The sequence below is a fragment of the Aulostomus chinensis genome, chromosome 20, assembly GCF_037954235.1.
Source record: "Aulostomus chinensis isolate RoL2024-O1b breed Wild chromosome 20, RoL_Achi_v1.0, whole genome shotgun sequence".
Classification (NCBI taxonomy): domain Eukaryota; kingdom Metazoa; phylum Chordata; class Actinopteri; order Syngnathiformes; family Aulostomidae; genus Aulostomus; species Aulostomus chinensis.
Window position 1 is genome coordinate 11,278,849 of NC_141339.1, and position 26,716 is coordinate 11,305,564.

Below are 26,716 nucleotides of genomic sequence, written 5' to 3' on the forward strand. Positions count from 1 at the left end.
CTTCTGTATTGGCATCAGTTAGTTTCCAGTCACCGCTGAGGGCACGGCTGACAAATCCTGTAATTGATTGCGCCTTTGCTTCAGGCAGGCAGCCTCCCAACACGTTTCATTCAGCTGAAAAACCTGTCAGAAATGAGATGAGCCAAAGCTGCCTGCCACTGTCGCTGTTGCTCCAAGGTTTCAGTGTCAGCCAGGTGTTATCAGCTTCACATATTAGGGTCATAATCTGTGTTCCTCGTGCTGTGGAGTCACTGCTGTTCTGTCCTCTCATCTAATCAATTACATTTACTGTCATGAAAGCAGTCTGAGGTCGGCGGCGCAACCGGTGAAATCATGCAAATCAAGTTAATTTGTGTTGCCACAGTCAGACACGGTTGTTAAGTAGCAATGATGATGTATTAAATGATATATGTGCTGAGCACAGAAAATGTGCTGCATTGCATGAAATCCAGGTGCTATGTAGATGATTGAGTGGGATCAGACTACATACAGCGGATTATTTGGTGCAATGTTCTAAATGCGGTGCCGATTCGGTCACACACCACTGAAAGAACAAAAAAAAAACCTCTATATATGTTAAATAAATAAAACCACAGCAGTGAGTTTGGAACGGATGCCGTGAGGAGTGTCAGGTGAGCACTGTTCCACTTCACGAGTCCATATGTGACAGGGGCCCAAATCTTGACTCTATTTCCTGTTGTAAACAGCATTGTTCCAAGTACTATGCAGCAGTAGTAGAGCAGCAGAGCAGGCTCATCTGTTAGATTTATCTCTTGGCCGTCCAACAGTCCTCCAGACAGAAATATCTCAACAGTACTGGATGGATTTCTGTGTAATTTTGGACAGGCATTCATTGTTTCCAGAGAATAAAGGCTGCTTTGATAATCACCTGGCTTTTCATCTAGGTGGGGATGCTATGAAAGGACTGACTGTAATAATGTTGGCCAACTCTTCACCCACTGCTGACAGGCCAAAACCTAAATTCGTCGAGCACTTTTGTTCACGACGAGATGCCTGCAAAACTCAAATTTCAACTGTGCAGCGTTGGTATTCTAACAAGCTCAAGTGAGATGATGAACCGGGTCGACGTGCTAGCATTGCCGCGTGAGGCTAACTGCAGTGCTAGCTAGCTTAGCGTGGCAGTTGAGGCAAAAGCTGTGGCGTGTGTCAGAGAACAGGTGGAACAGAGGCTGCACCCCCCCCCACAGATGCTAAGTCCCATCAGGGACATGACCAACGTCTGTCTCCAGCCAGGTGAACGGCGGCACGTCTGTGATCCTCGAGATCGGATGCCGTATGGCGGCAGCACGATCCCACTGAGATCCAGCTGGAGCTGTGGATGTATGAAGAGCCCTCAGCATGGGAGGATTTCTGCCTGCTTGCTTTAATTCTCGATGACTTCAGACTCCTAATATATCCCACGCTCATGTTTGTGTGTGTCTCTCTCTTTCTCTCCCTCTCTCTCTTGCTTCCCCCCCCAACCAACTTGAGCATGAATCGCTATGAAGTCACTGGTTAACTGGGTGGCGTGACATATGAGGATGATTCAGTCCTTTCTAAAAAATTTAAAGCCCTTGAGTTTCCACCTTTTTGGGGGGGGGGCGATGACAGATAACGGGCGGATTTTGTCTGGCTGTGGTGGCCTGGTTTTTACACCTCAGTGACTCCGACAGCCGTGGCTGGAGAGACACTGTTTTCAGGTTCATCCATCCGTCTGGTCCATGTAAACACGATACATCAGGAACACCTTGCAGGAATCTTGAATATTCGCCTGAACTGGTCGAAGGTCAGAAGTGAAGAATTCACACCTTAATTATGACATCATTTCTCGTGAGGTGGCTGACTTTTTTTTTTTTTTTAAAGCTTCAGTGTTCTACAAAAACACTTTTCTGTCGTCTCAGTGACGACTCGAGGGATAAATTTCACCAAAAAATAACGCCAAAACCCTTTTTAAAAAAAAAAAGTTACATCTGTACAGTATATAGCATCTGAGTAAACTAATTTAAGTTGAATCCTCATTTTAGTTCGTTTTGATAAGCCAGTGCAAAGAGATGTAAAAATGTCTCTCCCACAGGAGTTGGTTGTAATTCTGCTGAACCAACAGTGCATGTATCTCTGAGACTGACACCCATCAAAAAGTCATGGAATCCTCCCAGGGTGGGGCGGGGACACGTACCTCGCAGCTGATGTGTGTTGACGGTGACATTTCCTCTCTCCTCAGCAATACATGAGTTCCCAGATGACCTTTTCAGCAACAATGAACGAAAGAGTGGAGCCATTCTGCTGCACATTGTGGCGGTAAGTGGAGTTTTCTTTTAGAGGCCACATCCACGCACCCTCGCCCCTGCCTCCCGCCGGCGCTCTCAAAGGAGCTCAGCTGGCTACAGGTTAACGTAGAAACTTTCCACTACTTTCACGAAGCCTGGACAGTAATCATAAATAAAGTGAAACTATCTTTACACCTGGAAAAGCTGCAACTTGAATTTCCTCGCTGTGGGCGTTACAAATCAAGATCTCTGCGGTGAGCTTCTGGTCCTCGATGAGAGTCTCTAAAAAGCTTCATAAATATGGCAGGACCCCTGAGTCGTTTTAGTTCTTGTTCAAACGCTAGATTGGTGCTGGGATGTTTGAGGAATCCAGGCGCGGGGAAGATGAGGCAAGCTTGAAGCCTCTTTTTTTTTTTTTTTTGTCAACATCCAGCCTAACATGTAAGCTCTATTGACCTGACATTCAAAACCAACTGCGAATTTCACTCAGAGAACCAACTTATTCAGTTTGCATTTTAAGTGAATGAATTCTTCATGCTGGTTTGAACTAGGCTTTAAAAATATTTCTCCCATCCATTCAGTTGTGGATTATAGAAATGCTGAGGTCTTGAGCCCCTTCAAATATGTTCCCTGCCCCGCTCAGACAATTTTGACTCGAGACCAAAAAAAAATTAAAAGGAGCAAAAACTTGTACTTTATAATTATGAGTCAAGTAGAAGTACAAGAACTCAATAAATATCAGCTTTAGGAGTTAAAAAAAGGTGAAGAATATCAGGATTAAACATTTAAAGCTCGCCAAATAAACCGAACATTAAAAAATCTGCTTACTAAAATCCTAAATCATATGAACAATGATTTATAAAGATATATTCTTTTATACATGTGAATTAGTGACAAAATTTTAGTAGAAGCAAGTACAGTTCCAGTCACATAGAATATTTAAGCAAAGTAAGGCTGTGGAAGAAGGAAACTACTAGCTTTACTGAAAACAGCTTCTGGAAGTGGACAGTTGGGAGAAAATGTTACGGTTTGATCAATAAAGCACACAGACCTGCTGGTTCAAGTCAGCAAACGCTATGGACTGCGTTGCACAGCGTTACTTGGCGCCATCTCTGGGGGAGATTAGCAGGGAAACTCCCTGCCGTCAGGTGACAAAACTCCACATGAGACGAGGGAAGAATGCGGTGGTCCCCAGAACGGAGGAGGGAGTAGAGCAACAGCCAGGACGGCTCGGTAGGGAGAACTGGTGACGTACGGTCGGAGAAAAACAGGGGAAAACAAGGGAGAAAAAAAAGACTTAAAAAAAAATTACAAATGTACTTGAGTCAACCTAATTGACTGGAAAAATTAAAGCACACGAGTAAATGTTACCACCCACCTCTGAGCATAGCTAATTGTAATTCCACCCTTGTATTTGTAGTACAAATGAAACAAGATGCGTCAATTTGTGAGCTTTTTGATGTGAAGAGCAATCTTCATCTTGTCGGATATATCAGAAAAAGGCTGCTGGCAGGCTTCCAGTGTTGATGTTACATCACGCACAGAAAGCAAACATGTTGCTGCTTTTTTTTTTTTCCATTTGTGAGGAGTGCGTACGGGTCCTGCAGACAGTGTTAACTAGCAATGGCTGCACCAGCCTGTCACGGGACTGTAGTCACAGTGGCGGCATGCGATTGAGGGGTTTGCCCATGAAGCTACCGTGGAGGACAATACGTGTTTGTAAGTTTAAGCAGGAAGTGCTGGTGTGTTTTATGGTTGTGTTGTGTAGCAGCTGCTGTCTTGCTCAGTGTGACCGACTGCCTATGAAAGAACACCATGTTATTGCTCTAAGCAAAGATTTGATTTGCTGTATGGGGGGGGTCTCCATTTACGTAGGCGGCTAACTGAACCGTGTTTCATCATCGCCGCAAACAGAGGGGAAACGTTATGAAACGGAAAAAAATTGAAATATTTATTCCTAACCTTTTTTAGTCTGATTTTTCTTTCACAGGAGAACAAGGAACAAGCGTTAGACATTGCAGATAAATTACAGTAAGAACTGGCAGCTGAGGAAACACCCACCATGGCTGCGGTTATACAAACTGCTCCGGGATGATGAAATCCTCAAATTTACTAGACACACGCACAAACGTAAGAAATGAAGGTTGCGTCTTCACTGCCACGACTTGTAAATGAAGCCCTGAGAATCTTTTGACCTTTTTTTTGTTTTGTAATCCGCTCAAACTTCAGACAGAAGCACAGAGAAGCCCGTGCGAGCTGAGGTGTTGGTGTAAGAACCGGGGTTACTCCTGCTGCACGGTTGAGCACTTCGCAGGTGAAGCAGGAGAGAAACCCGCACGTGCAGCTGGCATCAGTGAGGAGCTCTGCTCCAGTCTAAATAGCTGCATAACCTCAAGCGCTAGCTTTTTATCATGATTTCCGCTTCTATAAAAGTTATTCAGTAGATGCAGTTCAAGCTGAGATGTGAGCTGCAATGATACATACTTCAGTGTCTTAACTTGTGTGTGTGTGTGTGTGTGTGGGGGGGGGGGGGGCCTGATCATCCTGCAGTCCTGCACTGCCCCCTGTGGATAGCATAGAGCAGAGCACTGCCTGCCAGAACTACCAGGCCGTGATCTCACACCTGATCTATAATTTATAGATCTTACCTCAGCTACCAAAATAGGCTTCCCACCGCTCTCCCCCTCACAGCGGCGGGTGTGCAGATCCCGCAGGTTTTTCAGATGTAAAGAGAAACCCTCACTGAGGCGACAGTTAAATTTAATGCTTTTTTTCATTGGGTGCTGTGCTTTAAGTGTCCTTCATCTGCCCTTCAGCAGTGGAATAACTCTGTCTCATCAAAGCTCCGTTACCTCATATTTTTGCTATTAAAATGTGTAAATAAAAAAATTGTGCACAGCTGAACTCTGAATTATTTTTCCCCCCGTCCTTAGGCACTCTACATGTTTCTGGCCCTCGCCATAACATGTGACGAATACTTTGTGACATCACTGGAGAAGATCTGCGAGGTACAGGAAGGAGCGTTTATCTGAAACTTGATGCTGTCAGTGTTGTTTTGTTTGTGTCAACAATGTTTGCTTTATTTACACAGAAACTGGATCTGAGTGAAGATGTTGCCGGGGCCACCTTCATGGCAGCTGGCAGCTCTGCACCAGAGCTGTTTGCTTCTGTTATTGGTAGACAGACGCACGCGCACACACGCATGCTCACACACACACTGAGACATTCCCAGATGGTTGGTGTCACCGCTGACTCTGATTGGCCTCCTTTCTGTGTGCAGGTGTCTTCATCACCCACGGTGATGTGGGGGTGGGGACCATCGTTGGCTCAGCAGTCTTCAACATCCTTTGCATCATTGGTGTGTGCGGGATTTTTGCTGGACAGGTGTGTGTGTGTGTGTGTGTGTGTGTGTGTAGGAGTGACTTTGTGTTGCAGCTGCATCCTTCTAGTTATTTATAGACTGCAGAAGTTTTTGCAGAGGGGCAACAAAGCCATGCTGCCCCTGTTTCCTCAGAGGTGGTTTTATTTTGAAATGGAAAGTAAAAAAATCTGAAGCCATAAACGGATCAGAAGTTTAGCACTGGCTGTCTCGTCACTTTAGATATTAAAAAAAAAGCTTTAGATAAAACCACATGTTGACCTGAACACTCTAAAAATACCTCCAATGTTCCCTTCTCAGGTGGTGATGCTGACCTGGTGGGCAGTTTTCAGAGACTCCTTCTACTACATCCTGTCTGTCTTGGCTCTTATTGCAGTAAGTTCCGTGCATTTATTAACGAATACCAGCAGTGCCCAGCCATGTTATTAATCGCATGTCTCCCTTCTCTCTTCCAGTTCATATATGACGAGAAGATAGTGTGGTGAGTTGAAGTCTTGTTTTTAACAATCGGACATCCCAGCTTTGAATTTGTTGTTGCATGAAGTTGAAAATTTTAGCTCCTACAAAATTTACTGGGAAGAACCTCGACAGCATCTCCGTCAGGCCCACTGTTGTCTTTATTGATTCCTCTGCTCATTTACCTGATTGTAAAGTCAGGAGAGTGCACGGTAACAACACTGAACCAAAATATAAATGCTGTACGTTGGCAGCCAAGTAACACCTCACAAATGTATCGCGTCCTGAACGATCTCCTCTTGAATTTTGACCACAAATTTGCTAAGATAGCTCGAGTCTCCCTCGCCAAGGTAACTCACATGAAAAAGCCACGGCAACGCAGGTTTTCCTTACAATGGAGTCAGTAAAAGGTCACCGAAACAAAAATCGTCGAGATTTATCGGACCACAAGTCAACAGGGAGAAGACCCCATTGCACGCTGACGCCAGTCCAGCAATGTCTGGCACCATGTTCAAAGGCGGCTTTTTGTTGGAAACCTTTACAGCTGCAAACTGATGGAGCCGACTTCTAACACTGGCCCGCAAACCCTGGGAGGTTCTCAGCATTGTTTTGTGCTGTATTTCATGTAGCAGTTTTATTTTGGTAAAATATTTGAACGAAGTTATTCACATATCTAAACGAAGACGGCGCTCCTTACATGCACACTACTATTCCACACAAAATGGGAATTTTTCCCAATTCGACTGGTCGTTGTGTTAAAGACGTTTTCCTGTTGGACTTTTCCAAATTTGGCCTTTTTTCAGAATTTGCCGTTCCCTGATTCAGACAGATTATTTGTGGAATATTAATTTTCCTTAAGAGCTTTGCCAGAATGTTGTCGCTTTCTGAGTAACGGTGGAATAATGGCCGCGCGTAAACATAGTCAAGAGACACATTTGTCTTTTGACTTTGTTAATCAGTTATTTAAACAGATCCCCTCATTGTTTTCATACTTTAATCTGCTTAATCTCAGCCTTCAGATCAAGTTTTGCTGTTTTCCATTCCGTGTGTGTGAATGGGAATAAATTAATCTCATCTCTTTTTTTCCCTCTCTCTCTTTCAGGTGGGAGAGTTTAATCCTGGTTGTCATGTACGCAGGGTACATCCTCGTCATGAAGTGAGTTCTGCACATTTTAAAATCAGATTGTTGTTTAACCGAGCCAGTCGGCGCCGGCAGCAGATTGCCACCCGAAGTGTGTGTGTGTGTGTTTCCAGCTGCAGGGGAGTGTCTTCATTCACATCCTGTGCCCACATGTTGGCAGCAGCTCAGGAGCATTCTGGTGAAAACCTGCTGCTCTAAAGAATGAAGTTCAAGCAAACCGCAATTTTTACGATGCATTTTTTTACGGCCGCCGTTTTGTGTTTTCGCGCTGCCGCCTTCTCCGTCCTGTAATCAGATCAGTGTTGGGTTAAAAATGTCTCCTTTTCGACTTTAACATGTCTGTCAGTTTTCAGCTTCACTGAGCAAGCTTAAAATACAGCCTCCGTCTATTACGCCATAGCTGTGTCTTTACAGCCCAAACTGCCGCGCTGTCCCGGCCTGCTGTCTCCGTCCAGCTGGTAATCTGTGTTACACTCAGCAGCAGTCTGCTCTCTCGCTGCCATAAGAGTTTAATCTTTCTCCCTCTGCAGTGGCTACTGTAAGAGCACAGGCTTAACCGGATCACTCGTCTCCTTTCTCGTTTGGAGGGAAGAAGTGCTTACTGTAGGACGCGCTGTCATATGTCTCCCCTCTCCCGGAATAGCCACTGACCATTTCAGGCCGCTCTCGTCAAAATGGAGCAGAGTGGGTTTTATAAAGCGCGATCAGTGCTCCGAGGTGACCTTTCAGGGCTCGGCTGTTTTCTCTCTCCACCCAACCGACCCCATACCCCCCCCCCCCCCCCCCCCCCCTTAGAGAAGAGCGTGCAGACTGCAAAAACAAATGAGAGCTTAATGGAAAAATGTGATGGCACAAAATGATTCTGAGCAACCTGTAGCAGATTTAGATGTGATTAATGAAATATGAGTGCTTTTACAAGGAGCTCCAAACCAGGCAGCCTTTTGTGTAATATGAAACCCGAAATGCTGCATTCATGTGATCTGTGACTAATCGGAATAATGAGTTCCCACCGGAAAAATTCACACAAAAGCCCTCGCGTGTGGGAATAATTTTTATAAAACAAGTTGCCAGGTTGACGTCATATTTGCCAAAACACGGTGGTCAGATGTCAGGTTTATTTTATTTTTTTCATTCGTGCAATAAATGTCTTTCTGTGATCACATATCATTTAATGTGGTATCAGGCTTAGCTCTGCTCAAGCAGAGTGAGCTAGATGGGCTACAGAAGTTATGCATATTCATTAACCTGACGATGCGAACTGGAAAAAGCGGGCCATGTTTTGAGCACATTAAAATGTTTCTCATCTTCCTCGTAGCAATAACTTTCCTCTCACATTTCAGATTAAAAGCTCAGACTTTGCAACATCACGGCAAAAGACTTGTATTACCATGACATAAATCTTCCTTTTCCAGGCCTTAACTTTATGATATCTTTTTACAGTGCCATGTCATTAATGTGTGTGATGTCTCCTCTCTCGACAAGACAAATACAAATGTCACAAACATTTGTATCATGACGCTACAGTAATAAGCATTTCACGGGCCGTTGCGACATCATGTGACTGTCCTGCGGTTCTTTAAGCGCAGTTAGCTTCTTTCTCAAAACCTGCTCCAGTGTGTATGAGCCCCAGTGTTCCCAGTTAAGCTGTAGTATCATGTTATATAAATTATACCGCTTTTCTATTTGTTTAACACTCAGTTATGCCATTCTAGAAGTCATTTAATAGTGAATTCTTTATATCGGCATGAGAAAATATAACTATATGTCTTTATATCCCCTGTTGGACTCCTGTATTCTTAGAGAATCTCATTGAGACATTCAATGCTGGGCCTCTGATGGGAGAACAGCAGCTCTTCTACCTCCGCTCACATTATGATCAAAGACTGTGTGTGTGTGTCGGGGGCATGTTTTGATGTAATAGCCTGTGGCTTATTGTGATTGGGAACAATTCTTTGACCTTCTTTCTTCCTAATGCTGAGACGCAAACTTAATCAATTTTTTTTTTCTCGTGTGGATGGTGAAGTGTAATGGCCATGTTTCTACAAAGTAGGCTATCTTGCTGTAAATGCATTCTATAGATGTATGCAGGGTAAACAAATCATTGTAGCTAATTAATAGAAATTCTATTCAAGCAAGGCTTTCATCTAAAATGGCTCAATCCAATTTGCAACTGTGCTTTGTGACTGGATGTGCAATCTTGTTTTCCCCGCTACTTGCGTTCCTCCCAAGTTGAAGATTCTATTCTGTCAACCAGATTCAACTCCAGCATGCAGAAGTTTTTCATGGGCAAGTCGCAGAAGAATGTGGCCAACGGTAATGCCGCAGCCAGCAGCGAGATGGAGGACGGTAATACTGGTTATGACTATGTTTGGGATGACGACCCTGCCTTACCTTTACTCTCAGCAGGTAAGGTTAATCAGACAGGCTGGATACCAAAAACTGTGTGATTTAAATTAGAACATTCGAGTCTGTGGTTTTTCTCCTGGTAGAGCTTATGTGGCTTTAATCTCTCCTCCTCCTCTTTGAACTCTTCTAAACTTGCTTGATTTGCTTCACTTGATTCTGCTCGAGAATTTTTCATAACTGCAAATTTGTAAAAGATAAAGAAAGTCGGCCCTTCGACTAAAATAAACGGCACTGCCAGAGGAGATAGTTTTAAAGTGGTGCTTCACGAAAAATCTGTATTTTGCCTTTCAAGTACTTAGTAAAAGCTGCCTTGAGCTCACAAAGATGTGTCTCCCTCCTGCAGCACTTCTCTGTGACTGCAGAGAGAGCCGCTCACGTGTATTTTGCTTGAGGCACATCGTACGGCCAACGACGGCAAAACTTTTCCAAAAAATGTTTGCAAACTCGAGCACATCTTCTGGTTTTATCCATGCCGCCTTCGTTCAGCCGTAAGAGCTAAAACAGCAAAAACAAACCTTTCCTCCTCAGTTAAACCGTCTCGCTCGCGCTCGTCCGCACTCACTGACCCCGGCGATGTTTTGTTCCTGTAGCTGTTAACATTAGCTTCAAGCTAAATATATGTGGCTGCCTCCTTCTGCATTCTGCCACGAAGAAGTGATGCAGGACGGAACCAAATGTCTTTGTGTGCTCACGACACATTTGTCAGCGAAATATGCTGTTGAGGGTTACGTATCACTTTAATATTCCTTTGGTATTTAAAGTTATGCTCACCCGTAATTTTGTCAGCAGCAACTCAGGAGCGTGATTTCATTTAAAAGTTTGGAATAGCAAAGATCTTCCATCTTTTTTGCTGTAATAATAGTTTTGATATCATTGTACTGAAACTTTTCAGCCTCTCCTCTTCCTCCTTGCTTGCCGTTTTTTTTTTTTAACCTTTCAGAGTTTTCTAATCAGTGACCTTTAACCCCTCTGATACATTTCCACTTTTACTGCTGTAGCATTAACATGCCTGTCTGTTTAGCCTTACTAAACTTCCTCTTGCTTATTGTCAACAGTGTTTTTTGTATGTGCGCCCGTACTACTTTTCCTCTGCTGGTCTCTGGGGAGGCGAGCCGCTCACTCCTGAAGTGGTAATGAATTTCACAAGAGATGTTTTTGCTGGCTCTGTTTACACACTTAATTTATGTGCAGTCTTGCATGCATAATGAGTCAAATTAAGGCCAATTTAAACTAAAATTGCACCCTAGAATTCCCTCTATAGAAATTGAAACAGGCAAATACAACAATAGGTATTGCCAGAGCATGACATATATGCAGTACAAGTACTGTGACCACATGTACTCAGGTTGAGATTATCAGAGGTCAGGTCCTCCACGTGCCACATATTGGATTGGGTCTTATTCAGCCCATAAATATTCACAAGTGGCAGGCAAACTTCAAAGCAGGAGGCTATTTCAGGAGGCTATTTGAAGTCCAGTGTCCAGAAATCATGTGATGTGGGTAACACACTCAACACTTCAACCAGCCCAGCTGGTGTTTTATACCAGAGAGGTGAGAGGGGTAACGGATCAAACACTGGCGAGTCCAGTGTTTGAATCAAGTTTTTACACCCAGGAGGCCCCACCCCTAGTTTACCAGGACCTGACTTAGAGGAGATGGGCACATTTGGAAGTACATTCAGAAGTCCCGTCGTACCTGGAGCCCAATAGGTGCATTTCCGTTCATGTCACTTCTAAATCCTGCAAATGTGGGCAAGATTATGGAGAGTTTCTTGTTTAGGGAAAGTTGCACTTTGATTCACATTTGTATGCAACCTAATCTTTCGCCAAATCGAACATGAACGCTCCATCAAAATGAAAAATATCGGCACTAACTGAGTTGAAAAGACAGATCATATTTTGGTTAGAAAAGGTTTTAAAGGTCTTAGTCCACTGAGTGATGTACGACGTGCACTTGGCAACGATGGGAGCGTAATTCTGGGATCAGACTACACAGTATTACCGTCTTTCACAATAGTCGTGTCAGATTAGATGATGGTGGCGCCACAATGTGGACGTTGAGCGACACGTTGCAAGAATTGGCACACTAGACCGATGAAAGACTTGGCATCGTGGTGTGACGGAGCTTCCCAGATGGTGGTTATGTCACGCTAGACAAAGTAAAGAGAAGTGTTCGTTCGTCCTGATTTTAAAATCCGTTGAATTGCTGTAGTCTGATCCCAGCTTTGGACGCATACGGAGGTCTAACATGTTGCACACCATCAGTTCATTTACGTGGTTTCTTCTTCACTTCACAACTCAAGTCAAGCCCACCAAGGCTTACAGCCGCGGCTCGGTGGTGATGGTGGATGAGATCATGAACGCCAGCCCCTCCAAGTTCAGGTTCCCGGAAGCCGGTCTGCGAGTCATGGTCACCAGCCATTTTGGACCCAAGACACGTCTGCGCATGGCCAGCCGTCTCATCATTACAGAGGTACAGCTGGGTGTTGCTGCTGCTGTGTGTTGGGAAAATGAAGTCCCCTCTCAAAGAAATGTTCGTGTGCTCTTCGACTAAGTGTCTTTTTTCTGAAAGCGCCAGAAGTTGGTCCAAGCTTCCAATGGAGTGGAGACACAAGTGATTGATGGGAAGATCGACATCGAGAACGGGAACGTTCCTGAGGACAAACCTACCAAGGCGGAGGAGAACGACACCATCTCGCCGTTCCATATCCCTCGTATGTGACTCATCTTTTGTGTCTATGAACATGTTTAGAGAGTTAAAGAAATAATCATTCCTGAGGCACTTTATTTATTTATTTATTTATTTTACACACACATTTGCAAATCAACATGCGTCTCCTCCTGTATTTGCTTACTGGAAGAACTTGGAGGTGCCACTTGTGTTGAAGGTATTTTATTGTGGTTGGACGGACATTCTTGAGCCCTTGACGTCTCCTCCTCAGAGACGATCAATGTCCTCACTCAAGTGAGGCAGCGCCTTCATATACTGACTCATGATCATCAGCTCTGACCACAGCTGCCCCATCACCAGTCCCTGGCCAATGATGTGAATCTGATTTGTGTGATTTACTACAAAACATACCAGTTCATCAAATTGTGTGTGTGTGTGTGTGTGTGTGTGTGTGTGTTTACATTAGCTCGAAATGTATGAACAAAAGGAGGAAGAGCGTAGGATGGAGGTTCACTGTTTCAGGTGCTACTTCATCGAGACATTTTAGTGTCAACGAATTACTGAAACCACCTTCACCTCTGTGCGTTCCTCTGAAAAGCGGCAACCTTTCTTTGAGCCTGCCACTCGGAAGCTCAACTCCTGAAATTGTGTTTTGTCACTATGACAACCGGGCAACGGTGCTGTTGTTCGGCGACTGCCTGCCTATTAAGATGTTTTTAATGTGATGCTTTTGGTTATGACAGTATTTACATTTTGACGTTTTCCAAATAGTGATGTTGTGAGAGGTTCTTTAGTTTGATATAGACTATCCACTTATCTTTTCCCATGGCATTTGTACTTTTACTTAAAAGATAAACAAAAAGGAGTTTGAAAAAAAAAAGAAGAAGAAACTTTACTCATTTTCCCCCATTCTCTTAATGGCAGCATCAAAGACCGAAACATAGTTGCTATCAAGTGATATTCAGTATCCTGAAATGTTGTTGTGCTGCTCAACTGAAAGCTTTTCTGTTAACCAGCGCCCTCTTCCTGTGCCTGAGGTAATTGCAGATGAACGTACATGCTTGTTCATTCACCTGAATCTGACAGAAACACCGCGAGCTCGTGGTTTGGTCCCAAATGGATTTTGACCTGAATATTTGTTCTTTCAAGAGATGAATTTATCGTATTTTGAATAGGAGCGGAACAGAATAGCAACAGAGAAAATTATAATTAGGAACGCGGCAGAGGAATTTCAGTGCAGATGTAGTTAGTCAGTGGTGTATGAAGCTGCTAAGCAACAATGTTGGATCAAATGCTAATGTTCAAAAATATATCTATAAAGTAGGTGGAATTTTTAGTTAAACAGGGAAAGGAAAAAAAATAAAAGGAATAAGTCAACAGTAGTCAGGAAAAAAATAAAAGGAATAAGTCAACAGTAGTCAGAAGCGTGTCCCATGATCATTATTGTTCCCAAACCAATGTTTCTGGTAGAAGCGCATTTCAGAGTCTCTTCTTAAACAGACAGTGGCACAAAGGTATTCATTACATGTACATTTCAATTACAAGAAGGTTCGCCAAATGTTGTTTTCCACAAAAGATGAAGATGCTCAGCCTGTCTCACTTTAAAGACTGCATTAGTAAACGTGTGCTTGTGTTTCAGTTGGTATCGGCAGCAAGTTTAAGTGGCTGATCTCGTGGCCGCTGCTCCTCCTGTTGTTCTTCTCCATTCCCAACTGTGCCAAGCCGCGCTGGGAGAGATACTTCATGGTGTCCTTCATCCTGTCGACTGTGTGGATTGCAGTCTTCTCCTACTTTATGGTGTGGATGGTGAGTGTCACATAGTTAGTAGGTGTGAGAGAGACAGAGAGAGAGAGAGAGAGACCCCGTGATATCGTGTACTGTTATTTGCCACTAAGCAGGAAAACCGGCTGGATGACATGTTCTGTGTCCTGCCAGGTGACCATCATCGGCTACACTCTGGGGATTCCTGACGTCATCATGGGCATCACATTCCTGGCAGCCGGCACCAGCGTGCCAGACTGCATAGCCAGTCTGATTGTGGCTCGCCAAGGTAAGACTCCCCCGAAGTGTATCAATACAGGATGTGTGTATCGATGGTGCAGTGGCAGCATCAGGATATCTCATCTCTGTGTGTGACTGGTGTCTGTACATCCTTAAACATGAGGGTGCCTCCTAGTGTCCAGCGCAAGGAAATGCATTTTTTTGACAGATGGGTAGGACCTTCCTGTAGCCTAAGAACAGATAAATCAAACTGATGCAGATAATGAATGTATAACCCTATTTCAGCAGAACGGCGATTCACAACATGAGAATTCTGTGTAAAACCTGCATGATAATCAAAGGAACCAAGTGGGCTGGAGGAAACGGCCCGTAAGCAAATATCAGCCTGTTAGCAAACCTAGCACACGGTTGTAGGCTCTCCCCGTAATACACAGCTAAAGATCCTTTTCAAAAAATTAAAAAAATTAAAAAATGTATGGACCAAACTGTTACGGAGAGGTTGCGCGGACACAAAGCATGTCATGGAGCTTCTCTTGGAATGAATCGACTTCTGGTGGACTTGCCTCCGTTCATATACCTGCGTAGGAACGAGCTGTAAGGGGGAGAATTCACATTTTCCTGGTTTCTGTCAACCCTGGTGTCGTAAACGCCTGTCTGCATCCCGCCCGTGTGCGTTCATGTCTTTTTCTGTAAGGCACTTTGTATCTCTTTGTTGAGAAAAGTGCAGTACAAATTGAGTTATTATGATGACCATTGGCTTTGTGGTGCGTTTTGTCCGGTGGTTATCTCAGTCTGGTTCCTGGTCTTATACCAACTGACCGGTGCAGTGAACACGACCCAGCCCCTCATCCAGGTGAAACATTTTGGCCCAAACATCTGGTGGAGCCAGGTGTTGGTCCCACTACTTTTACATCCATGATTATTATTTCTGCTACAGTTTACATGCTCTATTATTTATTTCCTGTCTTTCTCAAAGTCACACATGGAGTTACTTTTATGTCTTTATTGTGCAATCAAAAAGAAGAGGTTTTGTAATGAAACTACTGACACTGAAATTTTAAATGTTTTGGTTTTTAAAGCAATACTGTGATTAACAATTGTATTCATGAAAATTCCAACCTTTTCTTCTATTGGTTTTGTTTATGGGACTTTGAAAGATACAAAACCCATGTTTAGAGTGACAGCTTGGCGTGGAAGGCAATTTTTTGGGGGGGGGGGATCTGAATTGAGATTAAATAAAAAAAAAAAACAAGAAAAAAAAACAAGATGGTTTTGGATTTTAGTTTTGCTCTAAAATCAGTTTACTGATTGTGAATAGTTTTATGCGGTCACGCGACCACTCCATAAGACATCTGACCGGTGAGCAGCGTGAATGTTGTCATGGAGTTTGTAGAGGTACATTTTTAGTCACTCTGATTTTTTTCTTTTTCGGAGTGAAAACAAGCTTTACCAAAATGGAAAGCACCCGAATTTACACGCAGATGTGACATACGTGTGAGATGGATTCAAATATGCTGTTTTCCAAATGTGGCGTAACAGGCTTCCTAGTGTTCAGAAGTCTGTAGGGGATCCTGTTGTTGCTCAGGAGGAGGAAATTGAGCTGGGACGGTCCTGTATGTCAGAGCAGCACTGTCAGACCAACTTTCAGTTGGAGGAGAAACTCACACCTCTGCTGTCTTGTCAAAAACTTTCTGCAGGTTTGGGAGACATGGCGGTGTCCAACACGATCGGCAGTAATGTGTTTGATATCCTCGTGGGTCTGGGGGTTCCCTGGGCCCTTCAAACCATGTGTGTCAACTACGGATCAGAGGTAATGCTTTACAAGAGCTTGGGCACTGTCGTGTGTGTGTGCGCGCGCGTATCAGTCTAAATCCAGCAAATCCTCATCTGAGATTGAAGAGCTGCAGATGAGTCGCTGATCTCACTGTCACGTCTGTTTCAGGTAATGATTAACAGTCGGGGCCTGGTGTACTCGGTGGTGCTCCTGCTGGGCTCTGTGGCTCTCACTGTGAGTTCGTATTCGTGTTTATTGACACTGACCACATTAAACATGTTGAGCATTTCCAGCTAGAGGTCCAGTTTATGACTAAAGTTACATAGCAGCTTCAATATTGACATCGGAATGCTTTTCTGTCTGTCCTCTGAAAAATACCTTGGAGTCCCGTCTCAGAAATCGGGGGGAATTTTATTTTTTATAAGAGTGGTTTTACCTCCTTCAACCTTATTAAGGAAACAACCCTTTAATTATGGTCCACTGGCTCGTCGCTGCCGAGGTTACCACCTCACAAAAAGTCCCCCCTTATAAAGGAACCTAGGCGGATAAAAAATGCAGTGGCGTAGCAACATTCATCTCACCGAACAGTGACCAAGTACTGATAAACAGGAAATTAGATCAGGAGTGATTTACTGCTGGTGAACGGTTTATCAAGGCATAACCAGCTCGCAACCATTTCTTAATCCTACGTTAGGGGTGTCTTATCGTAAAGCGGCACCCACTCCGACTACAATACGCCTTTTTTTTTTTTTAATTTTGTTTTTATTTTTCAAAGGTCTATAAATACACACGCTACAGTCCAACACGTCCTGAAAACGAGCAGCAAAACTCGGAAATGCGAGGGTTACCGCAACAGTGAAAGGCTGAGGATAGATTCTCATGCGTGCTGTGTGCGTTTCCTTTCTTGCCATTTTTTCCCTAACGAACCCGTTCCAGTCACCCTCACTGTGGTAACGTTTGTCCTTGTGAAAAACGTAATGTGTTAATTTCTCACAGACTTGGGGACTTTTTTTTTTTTAATGTAGGTAGTAAATTCAGGCTTATCGCGTCACCTGTTCATCTTTCCTGCTCCAGCACACCCGACTCCAAAAGGTTTCCGTTTACGGAGTTGATTTCCTGCCGAAATGTTACAAACAAATGTGTGCTCGTGTGGGAGGTTTCGTTTTCCACATGCAAAACCAATGGCCTGTTGTCTGTTCGGGGTGTTTTTGTGTTTGTGAGCCACACTGCAAGTTCTCGCACTGTGTAACAGCGATAAGTTGCTGTCTAGTTTTTGTTTTGTTTTAAGCTGGTTCACTTCTGTCTTCCCTGATGCGGTTGTTAAACCAACACAGCAGCAGAACCACAGCGCAACACCTCCTCCACAGTGAACTCGGCCAAACCAAACGTTGCAAAAACAGACATCCCACATTTTGCCATGTTGATTGGCAGACAGGCAGACAAGTTGCACCATAACGATCACGTCCAGCAAATCAGTCGCGTCTCCGGAGCTCTCCCCCCCCCCCCCCCCCCCCCCGTCAGCCCACAAATGGCACTAATTACAAAACAACTAATCAAAGAAGAATACAAAAATGGATCTTGTGAATTACGGCGTTTCAGTCCAATTCGCAACTTGAGTGGTTCTCCTGTACAGTAGAGAAGTAATTAGACGCTCGAAACCTCCTCAGCTAGAATTTTCAAAGATGTAATAGAAGTCACTTGAAATATTTGTTTGGAGATTTAGAATCTGTTGTGTGTTTTTTTTTTTTTTTTTTTTTTTTTTAAATCATTTTATTATTCATTTGTCTGTATCGGGACATCAGAAAGAGACGTGTTGGATTGTAGATGAATACATTTAGAGGACAACAGCCAGACTGTAAAACTAACATACTCTTATGCGTATTTAGATGAATAAAAAGCTGGCTGGAATGAGCCAGTATGAAGAGTATCAGCATGAATGTTAACATTGATCCACAGTACTTCCGCAGGTACAGAAATGTACAACAAACTCAGGGAACGTTGCAGTCGACAGGTATTTAAATGCAGCGCAATGTTGCTGCAATCTATGCTCGAACGTGTGCGCGTACACTCACTCACTCACACACACACACACATTCTTGACCGTATCCCTGTGCTGTGCGTAGGTGCTGGGGATCCACCTGAATAAGTGGCGGCTGGACCTGAAGCTGGGCATATACGTCCTGATCCTGTACGCCGTCTTCCTCTGCTTCTCCATCATGATCGAGTACAACGTCTTTACCTTCGTCAACCTGCCCATGTGCATGGAGGAGTGAGAGGGCAGCAGCATGCCTCGGATACCAAAACCTCAAAATTTATTTTATTTTTGTCCCCTCCCCCCCTTCCCTCTTGGTAACACTGGACCTATCAGCCCCCTCCTTTTCTCCTCCCCTCACTTTCGTTCACTTGTAATCCTTTTACTCCCAGATATGAATATGATTTACCAATGAGGCGCCATGTTGTTAGAGCGGACTCCGTTCGATGTCTCTAATTTGTCTCTTGTCACACAGTGCCAGTCTGTAATGCTCCGATTTTGAGCGTTGCCTGTTACTGCAGTAAAGGATTTTTTTTATTTTTTTTTGTCCCACTGTGGGTCGGCCCATTTTCTACCCATTTAGCATGCCTTTAGCTGTCGGGGACCTCCAGAATCATAAGTGCCCCTGTTGATTGTTGGTGTGTGTTTTCAGTGTTTCACATTGTAGATTTTCACACACACACACACACACACACCATTCAAAGCCTTTCCACGAACCAAACCAGAGTCTATGTAGAGACCCCCCCCCCTCCCAACCCAACCTCTACCTAGAGAAAATTCTCCTTGAAGTCATTCCTAAAAGATTTACCAATCTACTCAGCACCCAAAGAGAAAAGAACACACCCTCCCTCCCTCCCTGCTTCCTTCCCACCTCTCGACCCCACCCCCCCCCCCCCCCCCCCCCCCCCCGGAGGAGGGCCTTGTCCTGGGCAGCTCCCCTCCTCCAGCCTGGAACTGACTCTCCTGGCATGGCCTCTGGCATCAGGGAGCGGATACTGTTAAACTCTTCACTAACCCTTTTCTCTCTTTCAACCCTCATCTGCTTGATCAAATCTGCTTTGTTTTCTTACAAAAAAAAAGGACATTTTTGTCAGGACTCTTTGTCAAGATGTATCACAGTCCAAACTTTGAGGGTGTTATGCATATTCAGCACTGCACAATGTAAAACTTGTAAACACTTTTTTTTGTATATTTTTTTTTCAAAATAAGGTTTTGTCTAGTTTGAAATATGGAGGAGAGTTTGTCGCAAAATATTGGGACATTGCCTGTTTTTTCACTGAAACAAAATTGCACATGGAAACCGCTTTTCTTGCTTTGTGCTATAAGGAGATTTGACCACTCAAGGAGAAGGGAGGGTTTTTTTCTGGCTGGTGGTGGTGATTTCCACTCCAGCTCTTTTCATTCAACGGTGGCTCGTTCCACTTTTCCCACCGCACAACTTCAGAGAAAAACTGGCTCCATGTCTGTGGGATGCATTATTGTCATCAGGTGATTTCTCATCTTGAGACAGCAGCGGCACTAAGGTGGTGTTTTGGGTTTTTTTTTTTTTTTTAAGAGAAAAAAAATTCAAACACAGTCTTCTATACCACCTTCTGGCCAGTGGGGGTGCTGCAACCTCTCCACCCAGGGTGCCAACCAACCAACCAACCAACCATCCACAGCCGTCAGTTATCAGGGAAACTTGGAGATGGACAGCTCCAGGAGGTGGTGAAGGTCTTTGATTTTTGAGTCATATAGATAACTGCACTTTAACAGCCATCCTCTCATTCTGAATCAACTAGTGCTTCCTTCTCTCTGTGTGTACTTTTGTGTGTGCGTGTGAAGAGACACGGTGTGTGTGCGCGTGCGCGCGGGCCCATGCTAGGTTTCTCACACCGGGCTCTCATCGACTCTTGGAACAGACTGGACCCTAGTTGACATCATGAGCACAGCCACCTCTGTCTGCAGCACACGCTGGGACGTTAAACACAACTCCTCCACAGCACCGCGAACAGGCTTGAGGGCTTCTGGGCATCTCCATGGAAACTGCCCGACCCACTTGACATAAATCGGCAGCTACGAGCTACACTGCAATCCAGACATTTTGACATGCAAAAATGCCTGCGAGGAGTCCACAAGTTTGCGGTGGAGAGACAAGAAAGGAAGGCATGCAGGGCGGTGAAGTGGGCTGTTGGAACTCTTCCTCAGCAGCAGGCACTTGTATATGCAATTTTAATGTAATGAGCCACAAGACCCCTGCCAGGTTACCACAGTGATGGGGGATCCCGCCGTGGAAATGATCGTCGCTTTGTCTAGTACTTGATGTGTGAGCTCACAGGTGTGTGATTGACAGCTGATGAACTGAGCCAAAGGTTGGACATTTCTTTAACAGTGGCATCATGTGAAGTCAGACCCCGCCCCTCTTACACACTTCCCACTATCGGCCCCTCTGACCCAAGGACATAGATGATTGTCCCTTGACCCTTGACGATGGACGTCCCTCCACTCCTCTGTGGACTCTACAGGACCTGGATGAGAGGACATTTAAGGGAGAAACAGTTGGACCTCCTTAAGCTGCTACTCTATTAAGGATAAAACATCTGGACGGAGGTGATCACACAGGGCTGTATACCCCAACCCCACCCCACCCCACCCCAAAAAAGGCCTCAACGTTTTCAGTGGGTCTTCTGTACGCACAGGACCTATTTATTAACTCACTGTGTGGAAGGGATGGTTGTTCCTTACATGTGTTGATTCAGAATGTGCAGTGTTGAGGTAATTTTTTTCCCGTGTTTTTTTTTTTTTTGTGCGTGTGTGTGCGCGCGTGTATTTCGGCTGCTCTGTGTGGTCATGTCCCTGTTGCTAGGTTGGAGCTGAACAGCCGAGGGGTGGTGATGGGGGTGGGGGGGGGACCGACACGAAGTTCCTCCTTTTTTTTTTTTTTTTTTTTTTGGTCCTCATCTGACACGCATGAGTATTTTGGTTGTCTGACATGTTTGTTACAAGTCACTTTTTTGAAAGGGCGACGACGGGGAAGGAAAAAACAGGATGAAAAAAAAGAACTCAGATGCCATAATCGTCGTCGCGCTGCATAAATCCAGATTGTATGGAAATCCTGTGTACAAAGAGAGCGCACACACTTTAGAACACGCGCGTAGAGACGGCGAGAACACGAGGACCGGTGTGTTTATTTCTTGATCGAATGCGACCTGATGCACTGTGAGCTCAATGTGATGTGGGAGTTGTTGTCAAGAATAATAAATGATGAAAAAAAAAAATCTATTTAATGTAAAGTTAGTTACTATAAAACATTACTGAGGACATCTGTATAACTTATATGAATGTATTGTCTTGCTATACTGGACATATCCAACCAATGCATTTTACTGTAAAGCAATAATGTGAAGAAAAAAAAATAAAATGGCAAAATAGTTCCTGTAAATTTGTCTCATAAGTTCTTGGATTGTTTGTGAAATACATGGATTAAATGAAGCCATTTGTACATGTATGTTGGTGGTTTGTTTCTCAGTGCAAGTTTCTAAGTCCTAGTTTTAGAAATTGTAGTCGTACTTCCATTTTATGCTATTGATATATACGAATTTTTGAGAAAATATTGAGCTTGTTGTTTAGGTTTTTTTTCCTACTGACCCTCCTGCTTCAGGTTGTCAATTCAAATTTTATTGTACTTAATTTTCACCACTCAAATGCTAAAAACCTGTTTAAGGAGTGAAACCGTCAATACAAATATATTTTTTTATAGTTGATTTACATTTTTTAAAACTTGTTTATTCAATCATTTGCAATGACAAAATGGACAACTCATTTTCTTTGCATTATCAGTACTTTTGATATGTGAAGCATAACACTGGCCTGCCAAGAAAAAAAGGTCAAGCATGTGATAGGTGATCCTAGGGTAGTTTGCTCTGCAACATCCAAAAATCATGCTCATTTTGTCCAATCAGGTCAAGTTTTTGAGATATGGGGTTGTAAAATAATTAACTCCCTTGATTACTATTTACTACCTTTTATTTTGGATGATGTGCTTCACAAAAAGCAAGCATTTTATCTAACAAACTTCAGAAAATAATGATTATACATGACCTGAAAGCTAATCATGGCTGAAGGCTTGTTTATCTTGAATTAGTACCATTTGAGGGTCAAAACGTGCACGTATATCTTAAAAACTTGACCTGATCAAAGAAAATGGGTGTTATTTTTGGATTCAGCGCACCAAAATATACACAAGTCAGGTGAAAAACCTTTGACCTTTTAAAAAAAGTTTTTAAACGCAGGCCAGTGTAATCTGCTTTAATTTAAAAGGGTCTTCCGGCATTTTAGTATTCCGTTTCCATGAAAGTTGAGTCTCGAGAGAAGCAAAAATAACCGGTTAAAAAAAAAAAAAAAAAAAATCAATGTGGCCGTGAAGGACACTGCGTTCTTTGCAGTTTTTGTTAGAGGGTACTTTGAGAGAGAGAACAGCAGGGTGGTGTGTCATCAGATCTGTATGCGCTGGAAAAGTTCATTTCAAAATCGAATCACATGTTCCTCAACCTAAGTTCTACTTTTCCACTGAACTCATTAAAATCCATCCTAAACTTCAAGTGAACAGGCAAGCCGATGCTGGTGGCAGAGGACCGGTTCTACTGTGAGATCCTTCACCCCCAGCGCGTGTGTACATATCAAAATGCGTTTGCTAACATTAGCAGTAGCTGAGGGTCTATAATCGTCTCAACTCCCTCCAAAAACACGCTCCTCCTCGTCTTTTTATCACTGATGTGATCGCTGTTCCTCCTACTATCCTGAAAGCAGAACCTCAAGCGAGAGTTTTGCGCAGAACGTAGGGAACTGGGAGGAGGAATGACAGCAGCGCTTCAACACAAGTTACACTACCATCAAAAATATGTAAAAGCAAAAGGAAAAAAAAAAAGCTGCATGATGTTGCTTATTCAACATAAAGTGTCAATGCTGGAGGATAACTTCAGACTTGCTGAGTCAAAGTTTACATTTCCTTAAAGCAGAAGCTAAATGCAAAACTGCTGCTTTCAGAGTTTTGAGATGCTCAGTTTATGATAAATAATAAATCATTCTTGGTGGAATCACCCTGAAACTAAAGTTAGTTTAAAGATCCTTCCAGCTACTCTGTTGCACCAGCAGTTATTAAAACTCCTTCCCTCTGTGTGTGTGTGTGTGTATCTATAGACAGATAGATATTCTGGCTGCATCACGATGACGTGATTGCATCTTTCCATCCTGCCCGCCATGCTTTTTCTTTGCTAAAAATTCCACTTATTTTCAATTAAAGCTCCAGCATCTACCAATCACATCAGTTGTGTATAAATTCCCTCTCAGCCGGTGCTCAGAGTAATACCATCCGACAATACGTTTAATTTCAGTATTGGGGGGGGAGATTAGATAGCAGATAAATCATGTGCTATTCATTTGAAGCGTCTCTGAAAGGATTTCCACGGCTCCTGACTGAATGATGAGTAATGATTTATTGGTCCGTACTTCAGTAATCAAGCTGATAGAAAGTAGTTATGATTTAGGGGAAATTGGCAACATGTGAAGAGTTCATGGAGGTGATGACGGGGGAGCTCCTATGTGACTGCATCCTCGAGGTTAAATGACCACCAGGGGGCAATGTTGCCACAGGGTGAAGGTCTAACTATCCTTACTTCAGACTGGAATGAAAATGAAGCCCTTTTTTTTTTCTCAAGTGAATAAAAGCCTGTATGATATAAAGTTTGAAATATCAAACAATAGCAAAGTCAAACATGAGTGAAATTAATACCATCTCTGTCATTTCCTGTGGAACCACCATGCTGCATATCATTTCATCAGCCAGCCAGACAGGCAACCATCTGGTGAGACCAGCGCGCCCTGTGAAGGCTACTGGTGCTTCTCCCTAATGAGCCCCCCCCCACCCTTGAATTCCCCGCTGCCATTAACAAGCTTCTCTGTCAGCCATGATGTCGTGCACTGAGTTCCCTCTCTGCCCCCTAACGAGTACATTTGGCCAGCTAGAGTACCCCCCCCCCACACACACACACACATACACACCGCACGCCTCGTCAGCCTTCTTCCTGGATTATTGGCCCACATTTTGAGACAAAACCCACGCATACTGATAAATAAAGCAGAATAATAAACCAAACAAGTTGTTTATCTGCTCACCACCACCACCGGCACTAAACTGCAGCACTGAAGTGATGGATGATGAGCAAATTGGGCTGTTGCTCCTTGCTGCAGTTCTTGGGTATGCTTCGCAGCAGGAACAGAAGGTGGAGGGAACGTCCCCACAGCACTGACTAATGATATCTACATGTTCTAATTGCGAACGCATTTGTAGTCAAAAGAATATTTTAAGGATGAAAATGTTTTCATTTTAAAGATGTTTTTTGGAACCAGAATAATCCCCAGAACATTGCCTTAAGTTTGTAAATATTTAATATCACAAGAACGATTGGCCCAAATATGCGTTGGAACGCATCCAATTGTTCTTAACATACTAAAGGACTTTTCAGCCCCAAATTGCGTCTTACAGACAGCAAGAAGAGCCTGATGGAAGTTTGGACCTTCTTGCTTCCAGGAATGAGGCTCAAACCTTCAAATCTTTGAAACCTTTATTAAACGTTACATCAAGAAAGTCTTTGTTTAATGACATTATTATAACTTGTGCATGTGGTTATCTTTTGGATACATTTTCATAGTCCCCCCCCCCCCCCCCCCTCTTTTCATCTTGCTTGTTTACTTGTTCATTTGTTGATGTTACGAAGTTGACTATCCACTTTTGCCAGGGACCAACAGGGATTATTTTACTTTACAAGTCACATTGTCTTGTGGTGCTGGTGGCAGGACCCAAATTTAAACAAGGTAGAGAAGGCAGGATTAAATGCAACCTGTAATTCACAAAGCAAAACAGACCCAAATATAATCTGAGAATCTGAACACCGAAACTGAAACCACTGGGAAGATTTATGGGACATAACTGGTGACGTGATGTTAAATGAGGATCTGACAAAAACTGACTCGGATAACCAAATTCAAATGAACTCATCTAAAGACCACTAGACAAGACCCAGGTGAGGCACTCAAAAAGGACGGGGAAACAGAAAGAGACAGGAAGTGACATACATACATGCAAAGGGACGGAAGGGAGAAGCTAACAAAATAAAACAGGAAGTGAACAAAGTGAGCTAAAACACAGGTAGAAACACAAATTAGAAACTTAAGTGAAAAACAAAACCCGAACCAACAAACTAACCTGTCACTGATAAAAACTAAAGAGTGCAAAACTCGCAGTCCAAAGCCAAACTAAACATGGTCCTGATGACACTGTGACAAACATTGGTCAATATTGCTGGGACATTTTCTTCTTTTGTCCTTCAAAGTGGTTCCAGGAATGTTGCCATCTAGTAACATGAACCTATTCTTTTTTTTCAAATAAAATATTGCCACATAACTTGGAACAAAATCCTAAAATAAGAACATTCTCAAAACTTACTGCTTAAACTATTTTACACTGACAGGTCCTGGAGCGACCCAGTAGCTTCAGGCTCATACCACACAGGGATAAAAGTTCTGAGCAGCAAGTCCCTGGTTTGATTACCGGCCGGGGGCTCTGTTTGCGTGAGCTTGAACCTATCCAAATACATAGGAAGCCAACCTGGGACAGAGAATCCCAGAACTTTGCCTGTGTGAGGGTGAAGGTCAAATTACTTTGGATCTCCGGTTCAGAAAGATTGTACTGCGTTCACTTTGAGTCTAGAAAATATTTGAGTCATCTCTATTTCTGTATCTGTAATTATTTAGGAAGCTTTCCAAAAATCAGATCGAAATCCTCTGAGAGGGTGGGTCTTACCAAAGACCAGGTTACGAAGGTATGAATTATGTGGCTGTTGCTGGAGCTGAATCCTCCTGTTCAGCAGCAACAATGTCCCCTGGCTGGCACTGGTTAAGATCCTTACGTGGCACATCGCTATCGTCGTCTGATACCACCATGTGACCTTTCCTTGCCATTTAATTCCTTTGAAAACTTTATAACAAGATCAAATTAAAATAGACTGAATTTTGATGAGGACAGTGGCATTATCAGAGTCTTAATCTGGAGTTGCTGGCTGCATTGGGCCTTTATAGATAACACAGAAAGCGAGCCATAAACTCTGAGGACAGTCAGCTGTTTTAACAACTAACAGCAGGACTTTTTCCTCCCATGATGCACACTCAGCTTTCATTTATGCTTATCTGTTTATGGCAGCAGTCTGTTCCCCCGTGCATTGTGGCTGGGTGATTAATCCATTCTGCACACGCACTGCACTTCATGAAGGTAACCAAATACCTTCTTATGTATAAATATAAAGTAGTCGGCCTCGATGGAGCTGGCAGCACGCAATGGAGACGGATCGTTCTGATAGGACCATCTGCAGAAATCAACTAATGGTGAGTCACACTCCAGGCCTTTTAATCAATGTTAGTTAGATGCCATGGATTCCTCCGACATCCATCTTCACAGGAACACATTAGTGTTGGGGCGAGGCCAAAATGCGTCTTTATTGTAGCTTGTAATATAGATTCACACTCAGAATGAAATTAAAACAGTGCGGCTGACTCG

At 43.5% G+C, this 26,716-nt stretch overlaps 1 protein-coding gene across 2 annotated transcripts in view; it reads left to right on the top strand.

Moving 5' to 3' along the window:
- The window catches only part of slc24a4b (solute carrier family 24 member 4b), a 39,876-nt gene extending 20,870 nt beyond the window's left edge, over window positions 1–19,006 (top strand). The window contains exons 3-17 of one of the 2 annotated variants that reach the window (XM_086189130.1): window positions 2,222–2,298; window positions 5,201–5,275; window positions 5,359–5,443; window positions 5,548–5,651; window positions 5,947–6,021; window positions 6,102–6,127; window positions 7,205–7,258; window positions 9,498–9,589; window positions 11,952–12,121; window positions 12,227–12,362; window positions 13,959–14,125; window positions 14,255–14,369; window positions 16,018–16,130; window positions 16,263–16,328; window positions 18,218–19,006. In XM_086189130.1, the coding sequence (XP_086045256.1) occupies window positions 2,222–2,298; window positions 5,201–5,275; window positions 5,359–5,443; window positions 5,548–5,651; window positions 5,947–6,021; window positions 6,102–6,127; window positions 7,205–7,258; window positions 9,498–9,589; window positions 11,952–12,121; window positions 12,227–12,362; window positions 13,959–14,125; window positions 14,255–14,369; window positions 16,018–16,130; window positions 16,263–16,328; window positions 18,218–18,367 (1,505 nt within the window). In that variant the 3' untranslated portion in view covers window positions 18,368–19,006. Of the gene's footprint in view, window positions 1–2,221; window positions 2,299–5,200; window positions 5,276–5,358; window positions 5,444–5,547; window positions 5,652–5,946; window positions 6,022–6,101; window positions 6,128–7,204; window positions 7,259–9,497; window positions 9,590–11,951; window positions 12,122–12,220; window positions 12,363–13,958; window positions 14,126–14,254; window positions 14,370–16,017; window positions 16,131–16,262; window positions 16,329–18,217 lie in introns of both variants that reach the window. The other variant, XM_086189129.1, reaches the window with a different exon arrangement.
- The last annotated feature ends 7,710 nt before the right edge of the window (window positions 19,007–26,716 follow it).